Genomic DNA, 17,482 nt, shown 5'->3' on the forward strand with positions numbered 1-17,482 from the left:
AAAGACTCATTAAACACTTTTCTACACAACTTATTGGCTAGTATCGAAAAATACGCTGCTATCAATTATGGTATTCAATCCTCAACACAACCCACAGAAGAATCTCCGCTCTATAAACTCTTACGCGAATACTTCCGAACCCTAGAGAATGGCCATTAATTCCGCCTTCAAAATTTTACAATGGAACTGCAGACAACTCAGAGGAAAGGAACCATTTCTCTGGCATCTATGCCGTATCTTTACTCCCACTATACTTCTTTTACAAGAAACATGGACTTCTTTAGACTATGCTCCAAGGATTCCTGATTACAGATTGTACAAGCAGCATAGAATAGACGGTTATGGAGGAGTAGCTGTTGGTTTCCATAAACAGATTCCTAATGAGGAAATCCAACTGATAGATCTCCAACATCCTCTGTTGCAACCGCCAATACAAGCACAAGGTTTCCGATACAAACAGTTACATATTCTAAACGTATATTCTCCACCTAACCAGGAAATTCCGATGACTCTCTGGACATACTTCTTTACGCAATGTAGGCCACCATGTATCATCGCAGGCGACCCGAATACTAAAAGTGTACTATGGGGATCATCGAGAAACAATAAGGCGGCGGACCACCTAATTGAGGCTCTGGAAGGACAATCATTATTAATAGCAAATGATGGAACGGCTACTCGCCTACCCAATTTGAATTCACCTCCATCTGCACCTGACATAACTTTGCTTAGTGTAGACATATACCTTCAACACACCTGGCAAGTGTACGGCTACACGGGAGGCAGCGATCACTATCCTATAATCACCAACTTGGCACATCTGCAAGGAGTCCGATCACCATCTCAACCCGGCTACGCCTCTACTCCGGTGCCCCATGTCAACAGTATTTATGACAAGGAACACTATCAGGTATATATAGACCACGCAATCACTTCTTTGCAGCCTACGGACGGAATCAATTCAATACAACACTTGACGGATTCCATCGTCGCCGGCGCTAATCAGGCAGAACGAAGCAGGGAACCCCGAAGAGAAAGACTTCGACGTTATAAATATCCATGGTGGGATACTTATTGCCAAAAATTACTGAACAATAGTAAAAAGGCTCAAAAACAATATTTCCATGATAGAACTCCGGAAACATACTTTCTCTCAAAACAGGCACAAGCTAAACTCAAACAATATATACAAAGATGTCGTAAATCACATTGGCAACAGTTTTGCAACACTCTCCAAGCAGGAACCAGCGCAAACTCAATCTGGAAATTCATAAGGAACAATTTGTCATCACGCCCTCTACAGGCAGCGTCACAGCTCAACCCCTCCTGGTTAGAGGAATTTCACTGCAATTTAACAGCCCCAACAGCCTTGTCTTCACGAACAGCATTGTGGTCAACCCTTCCTACTACATCACTATCGCCTGCTCTCGCAACCATATACTCTGAAGAATTTGCAGAAGCCTTATCGGCGGGAAGACACACGAGCCCGGGAGCAGACCGGATCACCTATCAGCACCTGCAAGATCTTCCAGCCTCTGGTCACCAACTACTAAAGCAGTGCTATCAATATGTCTGGTCTACGGGACATATACCGCCCAATTGGAAATATCACTTAGTAATACCGATTCTTAAACCGAAAAAACCAGTGGGTCAAGCCAACAGTTATAGACCTATTACCCTGCTCCCCTGCCTCAGTAAAGTGCTGGAAAAAATTATATTACGGAAAATGGAATGGTACCTTGAATACCATAATATTCTTCCACCTACAATTATAGGAGCTCGTAAAGGTAAGGCTACGCACGATGCGCTCTCCACCTTTCTCATCGACATCTGGCAAGCCTTTCAACATCGACAATATGTAGTGGCTCTTAAATTGGACTTTGACAGAGCATACGATCAGATCAACCTAGATAGACTAGTGCAGCATCTCTCAGAAGCAAAAATACCATCTCAATTTATCAGGTATGTACACAATGGGCTGGTTAATAGACATATTAGTATAAAATATCAAGGGAAAATCTCTGACCCGCGCATCACCTCTCAAGGACTACCTCAAGGCTCATGTCTCAGTCCGCTTCTATTCAATCTTTACATACTAGAATTTCACCTAGCATTGAGACAACATGTCAGAATCCTGAGTTATTTCGATGATCACTTATTATATGTACGCAGCTCATCTTTAATTGAAGCCAAACACAAACTTCAAGCCGCTCTACTATATATCCAACAATGGAACTTAAACAACGGTATGCACGTCAACTGGGAGAAAACTACCTATACCATTTTCACCAGGAAACGACAAGTAGGAAACTTTCAACTGCAAATAGACAACCACATACTGACACATCAACCACAGCTGACTTACTTAGGAATTCACTTTGACTCCCGTCTATCTTGGAAGCCTCAATTAGCATCCCTTCAGGTCAAGATTCAACCTTACATCAATATCATAAGAAGTGTTAGCAACAAAAAGTGGGGGACGGACATAGGACCACTCCTTCGAATATCACATCAATGTATAGAATCCATATTGAATTATGGCGGTTACCTCCTATCTCCGATTCCAGCGAGACTCAGTACTATACCTCTCCAACTTCAAGCTCTTACTCACCGCACGATATTCTCATTACCGCAATCTGCACCGACAAATGCTCTCTTAGAAGCAGCAGGTACAATACCGTATCAGATACAAACACAGTACACGGCTGCCCGATACATCATGAGCAGATTAGGAACTTCTTCATCTACAGTTATTCCGAAACTGGAACTGCTATATACACAAAATCGAACCGGTTCTTTACCGTATCGCCAAAGACTTCCCTGGCTGTATCAGGCTTATGTTAACCTCCGCCGTTGGACACATGTTATCTATCGCAATCCTCGACTGCCATGTTATAATAGTCAGTATACTACCACTCTTCAATCAGTGGAACTGGAATTTCCAATCACCACTACCAAAAGAACGAATCTCTTATGTCCGCGAAGCGTGGCGCCGAGATGGGAAAATTATATGGAGCAACATCATCCTTTCCGCACTCTGATCTATACAGATGCTTCCAAACGATCGCAAGGAAGACTGGAATATACAGGAGTGGGCATATACGTACCCCACACAGCTCAGTTAGTAATTCAACGATTACCAAATCAAATGTCTATATTTCACGCAGAACTATGGGCTATTCGCACAGGATTAAGACATGCAATACAGAATAAATATCGTTCCTTCGGCATCTGTAGTGATAGCCTTAGTGCCTTACAAAGTTTACATACAACGGCTTTATCGAATCGAGTATCATGGATTCATAGTAATATTAAACAACAACTTTCGATTCTTAGGGAAAGAGGTCAATCTGTCTCCTTTTTCTACAGTCCAGCACATCTCGACATACCTGGCAACACTGTTGCAGACATATTGGCAAAAAACGGAACACAGGAAGATCATATCATCAACATCCCTCTTCCATCACAGAGTCTACACGCTTTACTTCAGCATCAAAGACAAGAAAACTGGAGACGCTATCAAGAGCAAACACGACATGGCAAAGGTAAACACTTCTGGAATATATTTCCAAGTCCTACGACCAAAAAGTGGATTTCACCCGAAGGTTGGACGAGGAGACACGTCTGCTTACTTTTTAGGTTATATCTAGGCATAGCCCAAACGCCCTATCGTTTATATCAGCAAGGATACCGCAATACTCCTTCCTGTTACTGTGGAGATTCAGAAGGAAGTCTACCCCATCTCATCTTTCAGTGTAAGTTAACTCCTGCTTATCGTGATATCCTTTACATGGTTCTGTATCGGTACCACAACACAACACCAGTGAATGTGTCGTTTATCTTAGCGCATAATATACGCACCGTAGTTTATCACCTTCTCCAATACATAATAGTGAACAACATTTCGCTCTAACAATACTTTTTACTACAATTCAGTGAACATATTTAACAAGATCAGTTCATCCTAGTGGACCGTATAAAGTGCACCAATACCGTCACAATCCTCAGTTTATAAACTGTCCAAAGGTGAAAGCCGGGGCAAGAAAGCAACAAGAACAAGAAGAAGAACTACATCCAAATCTCTATTAATCATCATAGTTTGTTGTAAAAGTTATTTTTATTTTTATTTATTTTATTTATTTTCTTTTTTGAAAAATGTACTAAATATCAATAAGACGATCACAGAAATTGTAGATGAATGAAAGTTAGAACATTAAATGCAAGTTCCGCTACCTTGACTGATCAAGTCATTTACACTCTGATTTGAATTTGCATTCAATTCTTCTGTAGGCATTTATAAGGAACTCCACATATACTTGAAAGTATAATTCCATGTTTAATTAAATCACTACCACCATCAGAGGACAAAACTAATGTACGAGCATCAAATACGAAATGTGTGTTCTATATTTAGTTTTCTTCTTACCTGTGAAAAGATATTCCTGCTAATTTCTTCTCACTTCTGTTTTTACACCCGAGAGCTGCACACGTAACCATTATGAATGTAAAAACAAAATTTTAAATGAACACCATACGCTTATGTACGGAGAACCTACTATTTTGAGCTAACATTAATGGCAGAAAAGTGAGGAGCCAATCAGATATTCCGACGCTCGCTTGTCATTGGGGTAAAAATAAATGGGAGTGAGCATGTAGTTTTATCTTTACAAAAAGTCCTTGGATGAGAATAGATATTAAGTACTTGATAAGGCCAAATGAAAACTGTAAAGCTATTGCCGGCTCATTGTGATGCGTAGTTTCCTGGCAAAAGTTGAAAAGTAAGGTTTATAAGAAATATTGATTCAAATGTATTTACTATGTTAAATTCAATCTCTTAGTTTTATAAGTGCAAGGGAAATAACATACATATGTTCAGATTAGAATGCAATTTTCATGTTCGTATTAATATAAATTTACTTCAAGCTCGTGGGTAATATTTGACTTAAACTTACGAAAGAAGCATTATAGAAAAGGGTTACTTAAATTTCTCGTTAAACATGGATTTATAAATTCTTAAAATCTATAATCGTAAGTTTTATCTGGTGTATTTCAAGATAGATGCAATAAATCCGTGCAGATAAGCGAACAGTCAGCAAAAAGAAAATCAAGATTTAAGAAATAGAATTATTTTATTTCAACATCTTTGTAAAGAATCATAGGGTAAACGTTACAATACACGCTCCAGCTGCACATCGATAAGTAGGACCGTTTTAAAATGGTATAGTAGAATAGGAACAGGTTAGCTTAAAGTTAGGTAAGTTTTGACACATTTTCATAAAATTAAGAGTGTACTTACTTGTTTCTGAGTTAGTATACCAGCTGGAGCGGGCATTGTAAAGTTACCCCTTTCTTTTAATTATTTACATCGAGAGTGCTTATTCTTTCATCCTATATACATTTCTAGGAATAAATACCCAAATCGGCACTATGTATGCGGTTTCATTCCGCAAAATAGTATCTATTGGAAGCACACTTTTTGATATTCTCTGTTAATACATACACTACTTAAATAATTGACACCTACACAAATAGGTTCCTTACGGCAAGGTTCTAGATTACTGGTCCCCCTTCCCATTGTGCAGTAATAAAGACGACAAAAAACAACGTGCCCTGCGGGGCTCTAACCCGCCTTCACTCGCTAACGCTCGCTCGGCAATACTGTGTAAGTTAAATGTATACTGTATGTATGAACTTTAGTACAGAAAGAAACCTACCCAGCTACTAATCTACATGGGGAACCAGTAATGTAGAACCTTCCCGTTCCTTACATATTACTCTTTTTCTACTTAAATTAACAGATGTTTGGGGTTCCGATAAAGCCCACCGGGCTCAACTTAACCTATTCATAAGTAATTATTGTCAAGGTGGCAGTACGTAACGGAATAAATGCCCCGAGATTATTACATTTTTGCATTTGGGGGACAAGAACATTTTGAATTAAAATTTCTAACTTTCTTGATATATTTTCTGTTGGTTGTTGTCTGTTCTGTTGGTTCTATTTGTTGGTTGAGATTAAGTTACATTATATTAGATTAGGTTAGGCTAGGTTACTTTCGGTTAGGTTACGTTAACTTTGTGCATCAGCTGTATGAAAATTATAGTAAATTCTGAACAATACATACGTGTTTCATACGAATATTTACAATGCTAAGTGCAGTTTTACTATACGGACCCATAGATTGTAAAATACACTGAAAAATTTGGAGCAAGTCTTTAATTTGCCCGTTTAATGTCGAGAACATAACCCACCCAACTCCTGTGGGGCTTTTAACTCGTTTCTTCTATCACTGGCGCAAATCCCGGGGGAATCAGGGGACATGTCCCTTCCAATCTTGGAACCGAGGGAGACTGTTCCCCCAATAATCCGATTTGAAATGTGTTTTGGGGGAGATATTTAATAATTACTGTCCGATATCCACAAAGGAACTTGAGATGAAATTGATGTCCCCAGAATAAGCCTCAAATCTGCCCGCTTCCCAACGTTGAAGACAATTCTGCTCCTCTTATCCTCCACAACATTGTTTTTCAACTTCATAAATATTTTGGACAATTGCGGATCCAGGATATGATCAAGGGAGGGGCTAAACCATAGTTTGCCGCTTTATCAAGTGTAAAACAGGACTGAAGCCGATTTTATCCCGTGTATGCCTGAGCGTCAAGGGGGAGCTATAGCCTTCCGTTGGATCCGCGCTTGTATATATATATATATATATATATATATATATATATATATATATATATAAACAGTCTTACCCGTCCCCCCAATGTTGAAGACTGATTTGCGCCACTGACTACTACTTATATTATGAATCCCTATAGTAAAACTGCACGCAAGGCTCTTACTGAGTGATTTTTAAGATTACAAAGAAACGCTCATTCTGTTATTTTTTTTCTCATTAAAATCCTGTCATAATGCAGAAACAAGATATAAAGGCTCGAATCCACGGGGGGCTATGGGGGCCGGGCCCACCTAAAATTTTTATGGGCCTCCCTACTACCAGGTCCTACCTACACTTTTGGGCTGGTTACGAGTTTGAGGATATATATCAGTATTTAGCAAGCATGTAAATAACTGGTTCACCATATGCGTAATATTAAAAATTCTAAAAAACAAAAGTCGATGTGTTACAAAATTGCATTCCTCACACGTTTACTTTATCTACTGCAATCTTGAGCTAGTTACTGAACAGTATTATACGCTCTATAGAACTAGTTTTTAAAAAATAATTAATCTTGGCACTTCCATAAGTGCAAGCATATAGCGAGAAAACATGTTACGGCAAGCACGTCATAATAATTCGTAAAATACGCACTCAAGCTAATTCATAGACGGACATAATGGAAAAATGAAATTAAATATTTGAGTTTTATACCCCACAGTTATGCCGGCTAGGCTAAAGGAGACGATGATGAGAAATGAATGAAATAGTGGAATGAAGAAAGCGGGAGAAACCCGTGGAAACCCACACGCACGATGTTCGTCTACCACAAACCGGACATAATGGCAAGCCGAGGAATAATAGTCGCGTCACACCGAAATGGTAGTTTATATCTTTTGTTTTCTTTCACAGTTTATAAATTAAGCTACAGTGGGTTAGGTTAGGTTCGGTTATTTTTTTATATATCCTTTTCACAGTTGACAATCAGCTACTGCCAATCCTCCCCACGGCGGAAACCCATATAGTCCTTTTTTTCTTCTTCTTCTTTCTTATTCCAATGTTTTGACTCAAAAACATTTTATTTTGCGTTTTAACATTACCACAAACTCTCCTAACACTGTTTTTGTCCCCTGTACATTTTACTTTTTTTGAAGTAGATCAAGTAAACCACATCTGTTACATCCTCACTAAGTTGATTTTGTTACAGGATTTAAATTGTGGGCATTACTTCCGAAAGTATGTCGTACATTTTTACACTCGAATTCCGATGTTTCTCGTGTGAATTACATGAATATGTCGTCGTTTGTCACTTGGAAGTGATAATACCCGTACTTTTGCACATCTTTGTGACTTTCCAAAACACAAATTACATAAAGAATTTTATCCAAAGTTTTCTCGCGACCACAAGATACAGAAGACCAACTATTTCACGTTTCCTTTGCTGAAGAGATTCTACGGACGGGACCTACAATTTTTGGTAAAGTAGACTCTGATTCACTGCATTCAATTGCATCCTCAGCGGATTTGAACCCGCAATCACGCGCGCCAAAAGACAGTGTTCAGACCACTGCATCGACTGTCTTAAATTTGCTGTTCCCGAAGAAATTAACTTGACTTAATCTGAAGTATATATGGTGGATATTTAACACCCTTCTCAAAGGCAGCATTTAAAAAAAATAAAAAATTTAAAAAAGGCAGTTCATTCCGACTGTCACTCGTAATATCCGTAGTTTGACTTCCAGCTGGACAGCCATCATGATTATGTTGGTTTTCATGAAAACTGGGATAGGTTTTCATGAAACGATGTAAGTATGCAACTGAAGAATAATTTTTACTAAAGAGAAAAAGTCTTCGAATAAGAAACCTACTTTGTGGAAAAAGATTTTCAATGTGTCGTCTCCTCCACAAATATAATTGAATTTTAAAAAAATAAAAAAAAGCGCTCTAGGGTTCAGGGCTGCGGAATAGGTACACAGAAGCTTAGACTCCGAATCCTGAATTTTTAATACCCCTGACCCCTTTTAATTTGTAGGGCTGATATATACTTCGTTATATTAATTGATAGTCGCAGCGTATATGGTGTTCAACCACAGTCAAGGAGAATCATCAGCTACGTTTAGAACTTTGCTAAGCAATTGTTAAGTTTGCTATTTGATTTTCATATTGGTGCACAAAGTGGTTGAAGATAAAACTAATTATAGCACCTTCTGTCCAGAAATAGTTTAATAATCGATGCATGATCACTACGATAATCGATGTTGCATCTAGACGATTGGTATGATGCTTTTTTTTTTTTTTTAATTTAAAGTAAGATACAGCACCTAGCAGCCATTTTACATTCGGACATACGAAAAAGATAAATGTGAACACTATAGTATGAATAAGACATATCAATAGTTCATCAATTTTAAGTTATGAGTTCCAGTTCTTTGCGTTTTCACCTTCCACTTCTATAAATCTTGTTTCTTTCATTTTCTGACAGCCCTTCCATCTTCCTCTCCCAACGCTTTCACTTCCTTACAATCCACTAAGAGTCCCGTGTCTCGTATATGTTTATAAATAACATTAGTGTGTCCGATGAAACCAAGTTGTTAGTTGGCGAAACGTTACACGCTTTTGCTTTTTAAATAAAGGGCTTTTGCTTTGCTCAGCTATAATTTTATCCTGAACTTATTGATGTGTAAAGGTCTGACTTGTATTTTCCACTGATATTCCTTAATTCACACACATATAGAAATCCCTGTACAAAATGTAAGTCGAACTTTTACACATCAATACATCAAAACGCTAGAAATAAACTACTTAATAGTATCATGCAACTTGAAATAAATTTTGTAATGGGGAAAATTAAAGATGTGATACATTTTGACCATATATTTTAATTAAAAGTAACACAAAACATTAATATCAAGAGAACGCTCCCACAACGTTTACACAGAAAATAAAAATGTAGTAGTATAATGTACACCACTAGGCGAAACGCTTATTATTTAACCGGCGGCACTGGCACCAAGTCTCACACTCGTGCTTTTGCTTTTTTTTTCTGTTACAAGTAGCTGGCCATTGGTTCTGATTGGGGTTCAAACTGAAAATTTTATTTTTCAATGGCACTTCCGAACATGAACCTTGTGATAACATATTGAAACTTTTGAACTTTTTACTAGATAATAATACTAATTCTACCACATTTTTCATAACTCTTCAATTTTTCCAAAGATACACTAAAATGTAACATTTGTATTAAAATTTGCAATATCTGTTTAATATGCGTAATACAAAATAAAATTATCAACAAAAAATTTAAACTAAAATTGTTAGATAAAGATTTAAAATTAAACACATGGGTCTTTGAAAACAGGCACCAGTGCTGCCGTGTTAATAGTGTATGACTAAATTAAGTTTTATGAATTATGAAGAAAGAGCAAGAAGTTTCCTTTTCTTATATGATGTTAACTTTTCATTTTTAAGTTTTGTGTAATTCTTTAAAAGTACATTACTTAGAATACCACACACCACACTAAAAATAGACCGAGAATTGGTTCCACAACTTTTACAACTATAATTTAGATCAATATAAAATGTATTGTCTGAAGAGAGTGATTTTAGAGTCAATGCTTGTAGAACACTCTTTTGGGAAGTTTGTCGCAGAAACGTTGTTAGTAATTCTTCACTATTAACAATATAGTGCAAAATGGCATACATGTGAAACAAAATAAATTTTATTTGATCTGAGTGATTCCATTTCAAATCGTCCAAGGTGATCCACACGACTGTCTCAGATTTAGTTTATTTTTTAAAATAAGAAATTACATACAAATTTATTAGACCCGTATTGTTTCTTTTTGCTGAAAATTTTTTTTCTTCGATAGACAGCCCTCCTCTCGGAATGCTCGAAAAACTGAAAAGCATGTCAAATTAAAAGTTCTGTTGTAGAGAAACGAGTGCATTTAGTAACATAATCACAATCGCAGGAAGAGTATAAAGTTGTATGTTTCGGTGGAGGGCCAAAATTCGTCTATTGGTCCAATAGGAATCGCGCAACTCACTCGCAATGTTGCCAACTTTCGTGAAATTTTTGCTAAATTCAAACATTTTTTTTCTGTCCTCACGAGCAATATCAACCATCTGCTTCTAGCATCGAAATCTACTCCATAAGATCTTTTGAAAATGTAAAGGACTTACGTTTCTGATTATTACATCGTACGTTATAGTATGATGAAAAGCTGAAAATTTCATTAAGACGCCATGTTTGGGCGTCATTTTCTGGAAAACACCACCTTTTAAAAATCTGAATTTTTTTACAACTATTGGAGAAGTACCTAAGTATTTAATATCCGTTAACCGTTTATGCGGCTGCAGCCCCTAACATTCGCAATTAATTATTGAAATTTCGATTTTTGTACTTGAAATGTAAATATTTCTTATGGGCATTTAGGTCCTATACACAAGGCGAATTGAAAGGCAGTATGAAAATTTTGAGACATAAATCCTGACATCAAACCAAGTAGAAAAGTTCCTATTAACATGAGTCGAATTCCGCTTCGTTTTCGAGTTACAGGGTTTCCAACTTGGGGCACAAATCGGCTCCCGACAATGGAAAATAAAATATACATTTCGCGTTAAATCAGAAACTATGTGTTAAAGTTATGATGAAGTTCATAAAGTTGATTTGTACCTATATGATGATTTTTACGTGCGTTGCAATTCAGTTGGCAGTGTTGCCAACTTGGTAGAACTTTTTATTTGTTTCCTAATGACGCTACATTGATTTTATTTGATATTTGGTATTCATTAATGATTGTAAACATCACATGAAGCACAATTTTCCCCACATCACTACAGTTTTCGAAAACTTACACGTATTTCAGTAAAAGGTTTTATCTCGTGCGTTATTGATACTGTAGTTTGCAACACTGAGTGTGAATTTCACGATGTTTACCATCATTAGTAAAACCAAAATCATTAGTAACTCTACGTATCAAGTTCGAACTTGCTCAAGAAGTTCTGCTGCAGCCACTAAACAGTTTGTTAATGATTCGGTGTCGTGAACATCGTCCTAGTGTTCTCTGGAACCATGAAAATTGTTTTCACTGTAAACATGATATTGTTGTGCATTAGTTACAGTGTTTGTGTGAATAACAATGGAGAAGTCCTATTACAATAAGGACTGTATTAAATATTTGATTATGCTAAAAGGCATAAGAGTATTGTGTACAGAAGAATTCTCGACAAAAAAATTTATCTTGTGGTAAAATATATGGATTGCTTTAGGCTATGTGATCTGTGACGTACACTAATGCTAAATGAGAGATAGTATGGCTAGTTATGGTTTGTTTTGGTTATGTTCGAGAAAGCAAAATATTAGAGGCAGTTCCGTAAACCCTACCAACCTAGAGTACAAGGAAAATTTTATCTGAAACAAATATAATACTTTCACCTCGCAATTAACGAATCAGCAACGTAAAATAATGGTGCGGTAAAATTATGAGGGTGAAGTTTAGTAGAAGACCTGAACAGGAACCCGGATATTGTCTCTAGTATACAGATTATTAGTATGATGATTTAATATGTTGTGCTGTTGGTAATATGTTTTGCAGTTGGTATCCTCAATAAAGTATTGCATAAGAATTGAATATTCTTTAAAAATAAATAAATAAATAAACCTTAATAGTAAATTTCTGTAGTTGTCGATAGTACAAGGCACATTTTATTTGAAACTTAACTAACACCTTCGCCTCCCATAAAACTGCAATGTAAAATAATGGCAAGGTTAGATCATTATGTACGTTTCTAGTAAAGCCTCTCATATTATACGAAACTAGTAACACTAAAATCCCGCATTATTCGATTTATTATGATGAATACGATTGTTCACAAAATATGATTAAATCGGCATGCTGCATTCAATTTACAACAAAAAAAGGATGAAATTTAACTGGAAAATTCTAGAAAATAAAAATATACACTATAAGGTAAATGTTTGAAGAATCTACTTACCATATATTTATCAATATTTTCCTTCTTCACAAATAAACTTCATAACTACCACACGCAACGTTCACTTCAAATGCAGAATCATGGGAAGAATCAAGGACTACCTGCTGCGTTGCCAATTCTCCTACTTCGCGGTAATGGTACATATATAGAAGGCTGTGCTACTAAAGATATGCCACATTGACTTGATCCCTAGTCTTCCGTAGCAAGCGCTGCTATCGCCTGAAGGAATTCCACTCGCTTTTTCTCGCTTAGCAACAGCTGAACCCTTATTGGCTCAACGCGTGGGTGTGTGAGGGTGTGAGCTTTAGTTCGCATTTTTGCCACGGCTCAAGACATTTTGGCAGCACAATAACTCATTCGCACTCTCACATCTTAGCTCGCTTCGCTTCATCGGGCCTTCACGAACTCAGGGTCACGAAACAGATTTCATGTAAGGATACGTAGTAAAATTGAATTGTAGGAGGTACTGGAATAATCGTTTTATTGTATATAAATTTGCACTTGTCTTATAGTTTTACGTGATTTAAAAAAAAAAAAAATTAATATACTACGATGGTATTGAAATATGAAATGTGATGTTACTGCATTTTTATCTTTTGAGCTCCGTATTTTTAATTTGCATATTTTTATAATGTGGGTATAGAATAATGGTAGCTACAAGATTGGTTCTCCTTTTAAAAATTTTCTTTTATCCTATCGTAATAACATTTAATTATGTACCAAGCTTTATTTCTTTATTACTTTTTATCATAGTTTTAAGTTTTTCATAACTTTGCTACAAGTTATATGTTTTAAAAAAAATATGAAACTTATATTTTTCTAATTTGTTAACATTTTTAATATACGGTACAATTTTTAAATAATATATGTAGCTTAGAATTGTTCAATAATATTAGTAATGTAACAATTAACTCCCAGAAGATTTGGGGTTCAAATTTATTCTAGATCTCTCTAACTTTATTTCCAAATTTCAATGCTCTTAGTGTACTAGACGCCGTCAGAAATTGTAAAAGAAAAATCTCTTCTAGTTCTTTACCAGTGGGTAACGTGCCCATAATAGCGGCTACCATATCTTTTAATTATTTATATCATTATTATTTATATATTTCACCATGAGTGAGACATCGCTACCACAAAACGTGAATACGAGGTGTCGTGTGTCGAAGGCTCCGTGCAAATCCAAGAATCTACGAGGGCGACGCAATAGGTATTTCACGTAGTTTTGGAGCTAGAGTTCTTATGCCACTTGCAGTAAATACATAATTTTGTGCATTTGTCTTGTTCTTGCTGTTCGCACTAAAAAAAAAAAAAAAAAAAAAAAAAAAAAAAAATGAAAGAAGAAAAATTATTTAAGCTTTAGTTTAAGAAGTAATCCAGAGGACTATATGAATAAGCAAACAGTGAGGTTTTGCGAAATATATAGAAGAAAACTAATAACCTTTAATGTATCGCATAAGTAAAAATGTTGTCTTATTTTCATTTCGCCATTGTAATTGGTTCTGCTTTGGTGGCGTACTGGAAGTTGAAAGAACAAATAGCCCTACATAGCTAACCATTCTTATTGTATTTAGAATTCGTAAACGCTCCACATTAAAGAAATTAATTTAATCTAACTTTTTTTTTTTTTTTTTTTTTTTTTTTTTAATATTCAATTGCAGGGCATTCCATTATTAAGTAAGAACAACAGAAAGAGGCACATAGTAAATGGAGTTGCTGTAACACTATTGGAGCTTGTTGCTGCATACATTTCTTCATGTCTTCAAAGACCATAGGTAAGTGTATTTAAATAATTGAGTATATTTTTGGATTTTTTTTTCCAATGTAATTTGCCTCATACATATTTCTTTCAATATTTGAAAAGGCTCGATTCAAAACGCTCATATCCTGTACTGAGTGCTACTCGATTGAATGTGTTTGGATACCACCAAAATAGCTTCTTTGTCTTCTCAAGGTTCTCTTAGGTGTTCTTTTAACTTGATGGTAATATTCCTTTTTATCGTTGTTATATATAAATAGCTTCACATGTGCAGAAAATTTGGTGTATTCTGGTTCTCCGAAATAATTCTCCAAAACGGAATACCGTTAAAGGAAGTCTAAATATAGATTGAGATGGCATAATTACTAATTACATCAATAAAAGCAAGAAATAAATATGAGCTTAAAGTTTTTATTACGTATAGTTTTGATAAATATAATTTAGTATAGATGCACAAACTAAAACATTTGTAATATTAATGTTTACACCAAATAGGATAACCCGAAAAAAAAAAAAAAAAAAAAAAAACTAGACGAATCCATTTGCTGATAAAACCTGGCATATATATATGCCAGATTTTATCAGCAAATGGATTCGTCTAGTTTTTTTTTTTTTTTTTTTTTTTCTATAATTCGAACAGGGTACAAGTTTAGTGTCTATTCACTATAATTCGAACCGGGTACAAGTTTAGTGTCTATTCACTAAATGGTATATTTATTTATATATATGTATCAGGGTTGGCTGGTTTAAGCCAAGGTGGTTTACACCAAAAAACGAAAAATGTTTCTAAAGATGTAAGTGTTCCTAAAATCTTGATGAACACACATTTGTAGGTTATCGCGTGTCACTCCCGCATATTATTCGTGTTATATTCAGACCTAAATTCCCCAATCACTACTCAAAGAGATTATACTACAAAAGCAACTTTTTTATGTTTATGAATGCTTGTTTTGTGATTTTTTATAGTTTGTTATTATTGTTATGCAATTGCAATCAAAGAAAAATTCTAAATATTGTTTCGTTTTAATAATGTTTACTATTGATAAAACTGAGCATTACGTTTGGGCATAAAGCGGTCCACGATGAACTGCTTCGGCGTAGTTGTTCGTTCTTGACTGGTCATTGAGAACTCTGCCATACTGTTATACAGATTTCATATCCTTATTGGAAATAATGCTGTTCTTATGCCGCCCAATATTATCGTTCCTTTACGTTAGATATATTATAAAGAACATAAATTTGTTTTGGGTGTCACAGGCTGCCTACAGTAAATTTTATTTGGCCTATTCTTCCTATTTCAATGTATAGCTAGTGTCTATAAGTGCCTATTTTTATGAAATTTGAAATAACTTTTTAATACAATAGAGCATAAACTATCCGGCCTAATGGGCAGATCAAATAACAAAAAGCATTCAATAAATATTTAAATAGTACTTCCTGAACCACTCATAGCATTAAAAACACCATTTTTATTCCAAAACTAGCTCTTATTCGTTTCTTCTAACCTCTTGGTACAAGCCAGTACCCAATAAACACTTCTTATGTTTAGTACCACACATTTTAATAATTTATTATAGAAAATAAAAATATGTACAGTATTGTACACATTTTAAGATAAATTTAATAATGTCTGATTCAAAAAATAAAGTACACAGTACAGTATGAATATATAGTCACAACTTTAAAATAGCTAAACATTAACGAAAAACGTATGTTTTTTTTACACAAATTACATGTCTTTGTTACATATGTTTTTTATTATTTGGTCTAGGAATTAATTCGTGCGGTTGGTACGCACACATTGAAGCTGTAGTACAAACACAAAATACATAAATACCTTAAGAAAAATATTGTCCATCGCTAGCCACCACTTTCGCCCATCTGTCAGGCAATGTACGGATTCCGTGGCGAAAGAAGTCCTCATCCTTGGAAGCGATCCAGTCAGAGACCCATGTTTCGATATCTTCTGAAGAAGTAAACCGCTGTCCAATAAAATCGCTGTTCATGCAATCGAACAAGTAGTAGTCCGAAGGAGCAATGTCTGGTGAATACGGCGGGTGGGGTAAAGCTTCCCATCCGACATTTTCTAAATAGGTTTTGACCGGTTTTGCGACATGTGGGCGAGCGTTATCATGTTGAACAATAAGTTTATCATGTCTGTTCTCCCATTCTGGTCGTGTTCTGGCCAGAGCTTGCTTCAAACGCATTAATTGTCGTCGATAACGTTCTCCATTCATAGTTTCACCCGGTTGCAGCAGCTCATAGTACACCACACCTTTCATATCCCACCATATGCACAGCATAACCTTTGCACAGTGAATATCTCGTTTTGGTTGTGATGGACCTGGTTCACCTGGTTTCACCCAGGCCTTTTTTCGTTTAGGGTTCTCGTAATGGATCCACTTCTCATCACCCGTAATAATTCGATGCAGAAACCCCTTTCTGCTCTGTCGTTGAAGCAGCAATTCGCAAATGGTTTTTCGTCTTTCAACGTCTCTGTCTTTCAATTCATGTGGAACCCAATGTGACATCTTTTGAATCATTCCCATGGCTTTCAAGCGTTTGGAGACTGTTGTTTGATCAACGCCTAATGCTGCTGCAAGTTGTTCCTGCGTTTGACACGAATCCTGCTTGAGCAATGCTGTCAATTCTTCGTCTTGAAATTTTTTTGGCTGTCCAGCTCGCTCTTGGTCTGCCAAGCCGAAATCACCACTTCTAAACCGTTCAAACCACTTCTGACACGTTCGCTCAGCTAGAGCATGGTCACCATACACTTCCACCAAAATACGATGACTTTCAGTCGCACTTTTCTGCATGTTAAAGTAATGCAGCAGGACACCCCGCAAAAACACTTTATCAGGCACAAATTGCGCCATGTTCACTTAACTACAAACTGGTGTTGTTGACGCTTTAATCCACTGCCCTATACTACGAACGATACGCGATGACAGGGGTTTGCAACACATGTGTGGATACACGGAACTGTGGGACGCTCCGTTCGTTGCGCCATCTCTTGTCCACCCGCACGAATTAATTCCTAGACCAAATAAAAATAAATATTGTTTTAAAA

The 17,482-nt window shown here is 36.2% G+C and overlaps 2 protein-coding genes across 5 annotated transcripts in view; one reads left to right on the forward strand and one right to left on the reverse strand.

Annotated features, from left to right (window-relative positions):
- The window catches only part of LOC145664577 (uncharacterized), a 119,608-nt gene extending 115,017 nt beyond the window's left edge, over positions 1-4,591 (reverse strand). For both annotated transcript variants that reach the window (XM_081731360.1, XM_081731359.1), the window contains exon 1: positions 4,427-4,591. In XM_081731360.1, coding sequence (XP_081587486.1) covers positions 4,427-4,497 — 71 coding nt within the window. In that variant the 5' untranslated portion in view covers positions 4,498-4,591. The remainder of the gene's footprint in view (positions 1-4,426) is intronic.
- LOC145664578 (uncharacterized) overlaps positions 4,564-17,482 on the forward strand; it is a 54,594-nt gene continuing 41,675 nt past the window's right edge. For 2 of the 3 annotated variants that reach the window (XM_081731361.1, XM_081731363.1), the window contains exons 1-2: positions 4,564-4,778; positions 14,315-14,428. In XM_081731361.1, the coding sequence (XP_081587487.1) occupies positions 14,410-14,428 (19 nt within the window). In that variant the 5' untranslated portion in view covers positions 4,564-4,778; positions 14,315-14,409. Of the gene's footprint in view, positions 4,809-14,314; positions 14,429-17,482 lie in introns of all 3 variants that reach the window. The other variant, XM_081731362.1, reaches the window with a different exon arrangement.

The sequence above is a fragment of the Thermobia domestica genome, chromosome 11 (genome assembly GCF_964235325.1).
Source record: "Thermobia domestica chromosome 11, izTheDome1.hap1.1, whole genome shotgun sequence".
In the NCBI taxonomy this organism is placed as follows: Eukaryota; Metazoa; Arthropoda; class Insecta; order Zygentoma; family Lepismatidae; genus Thermobia; species Thermobia domestica.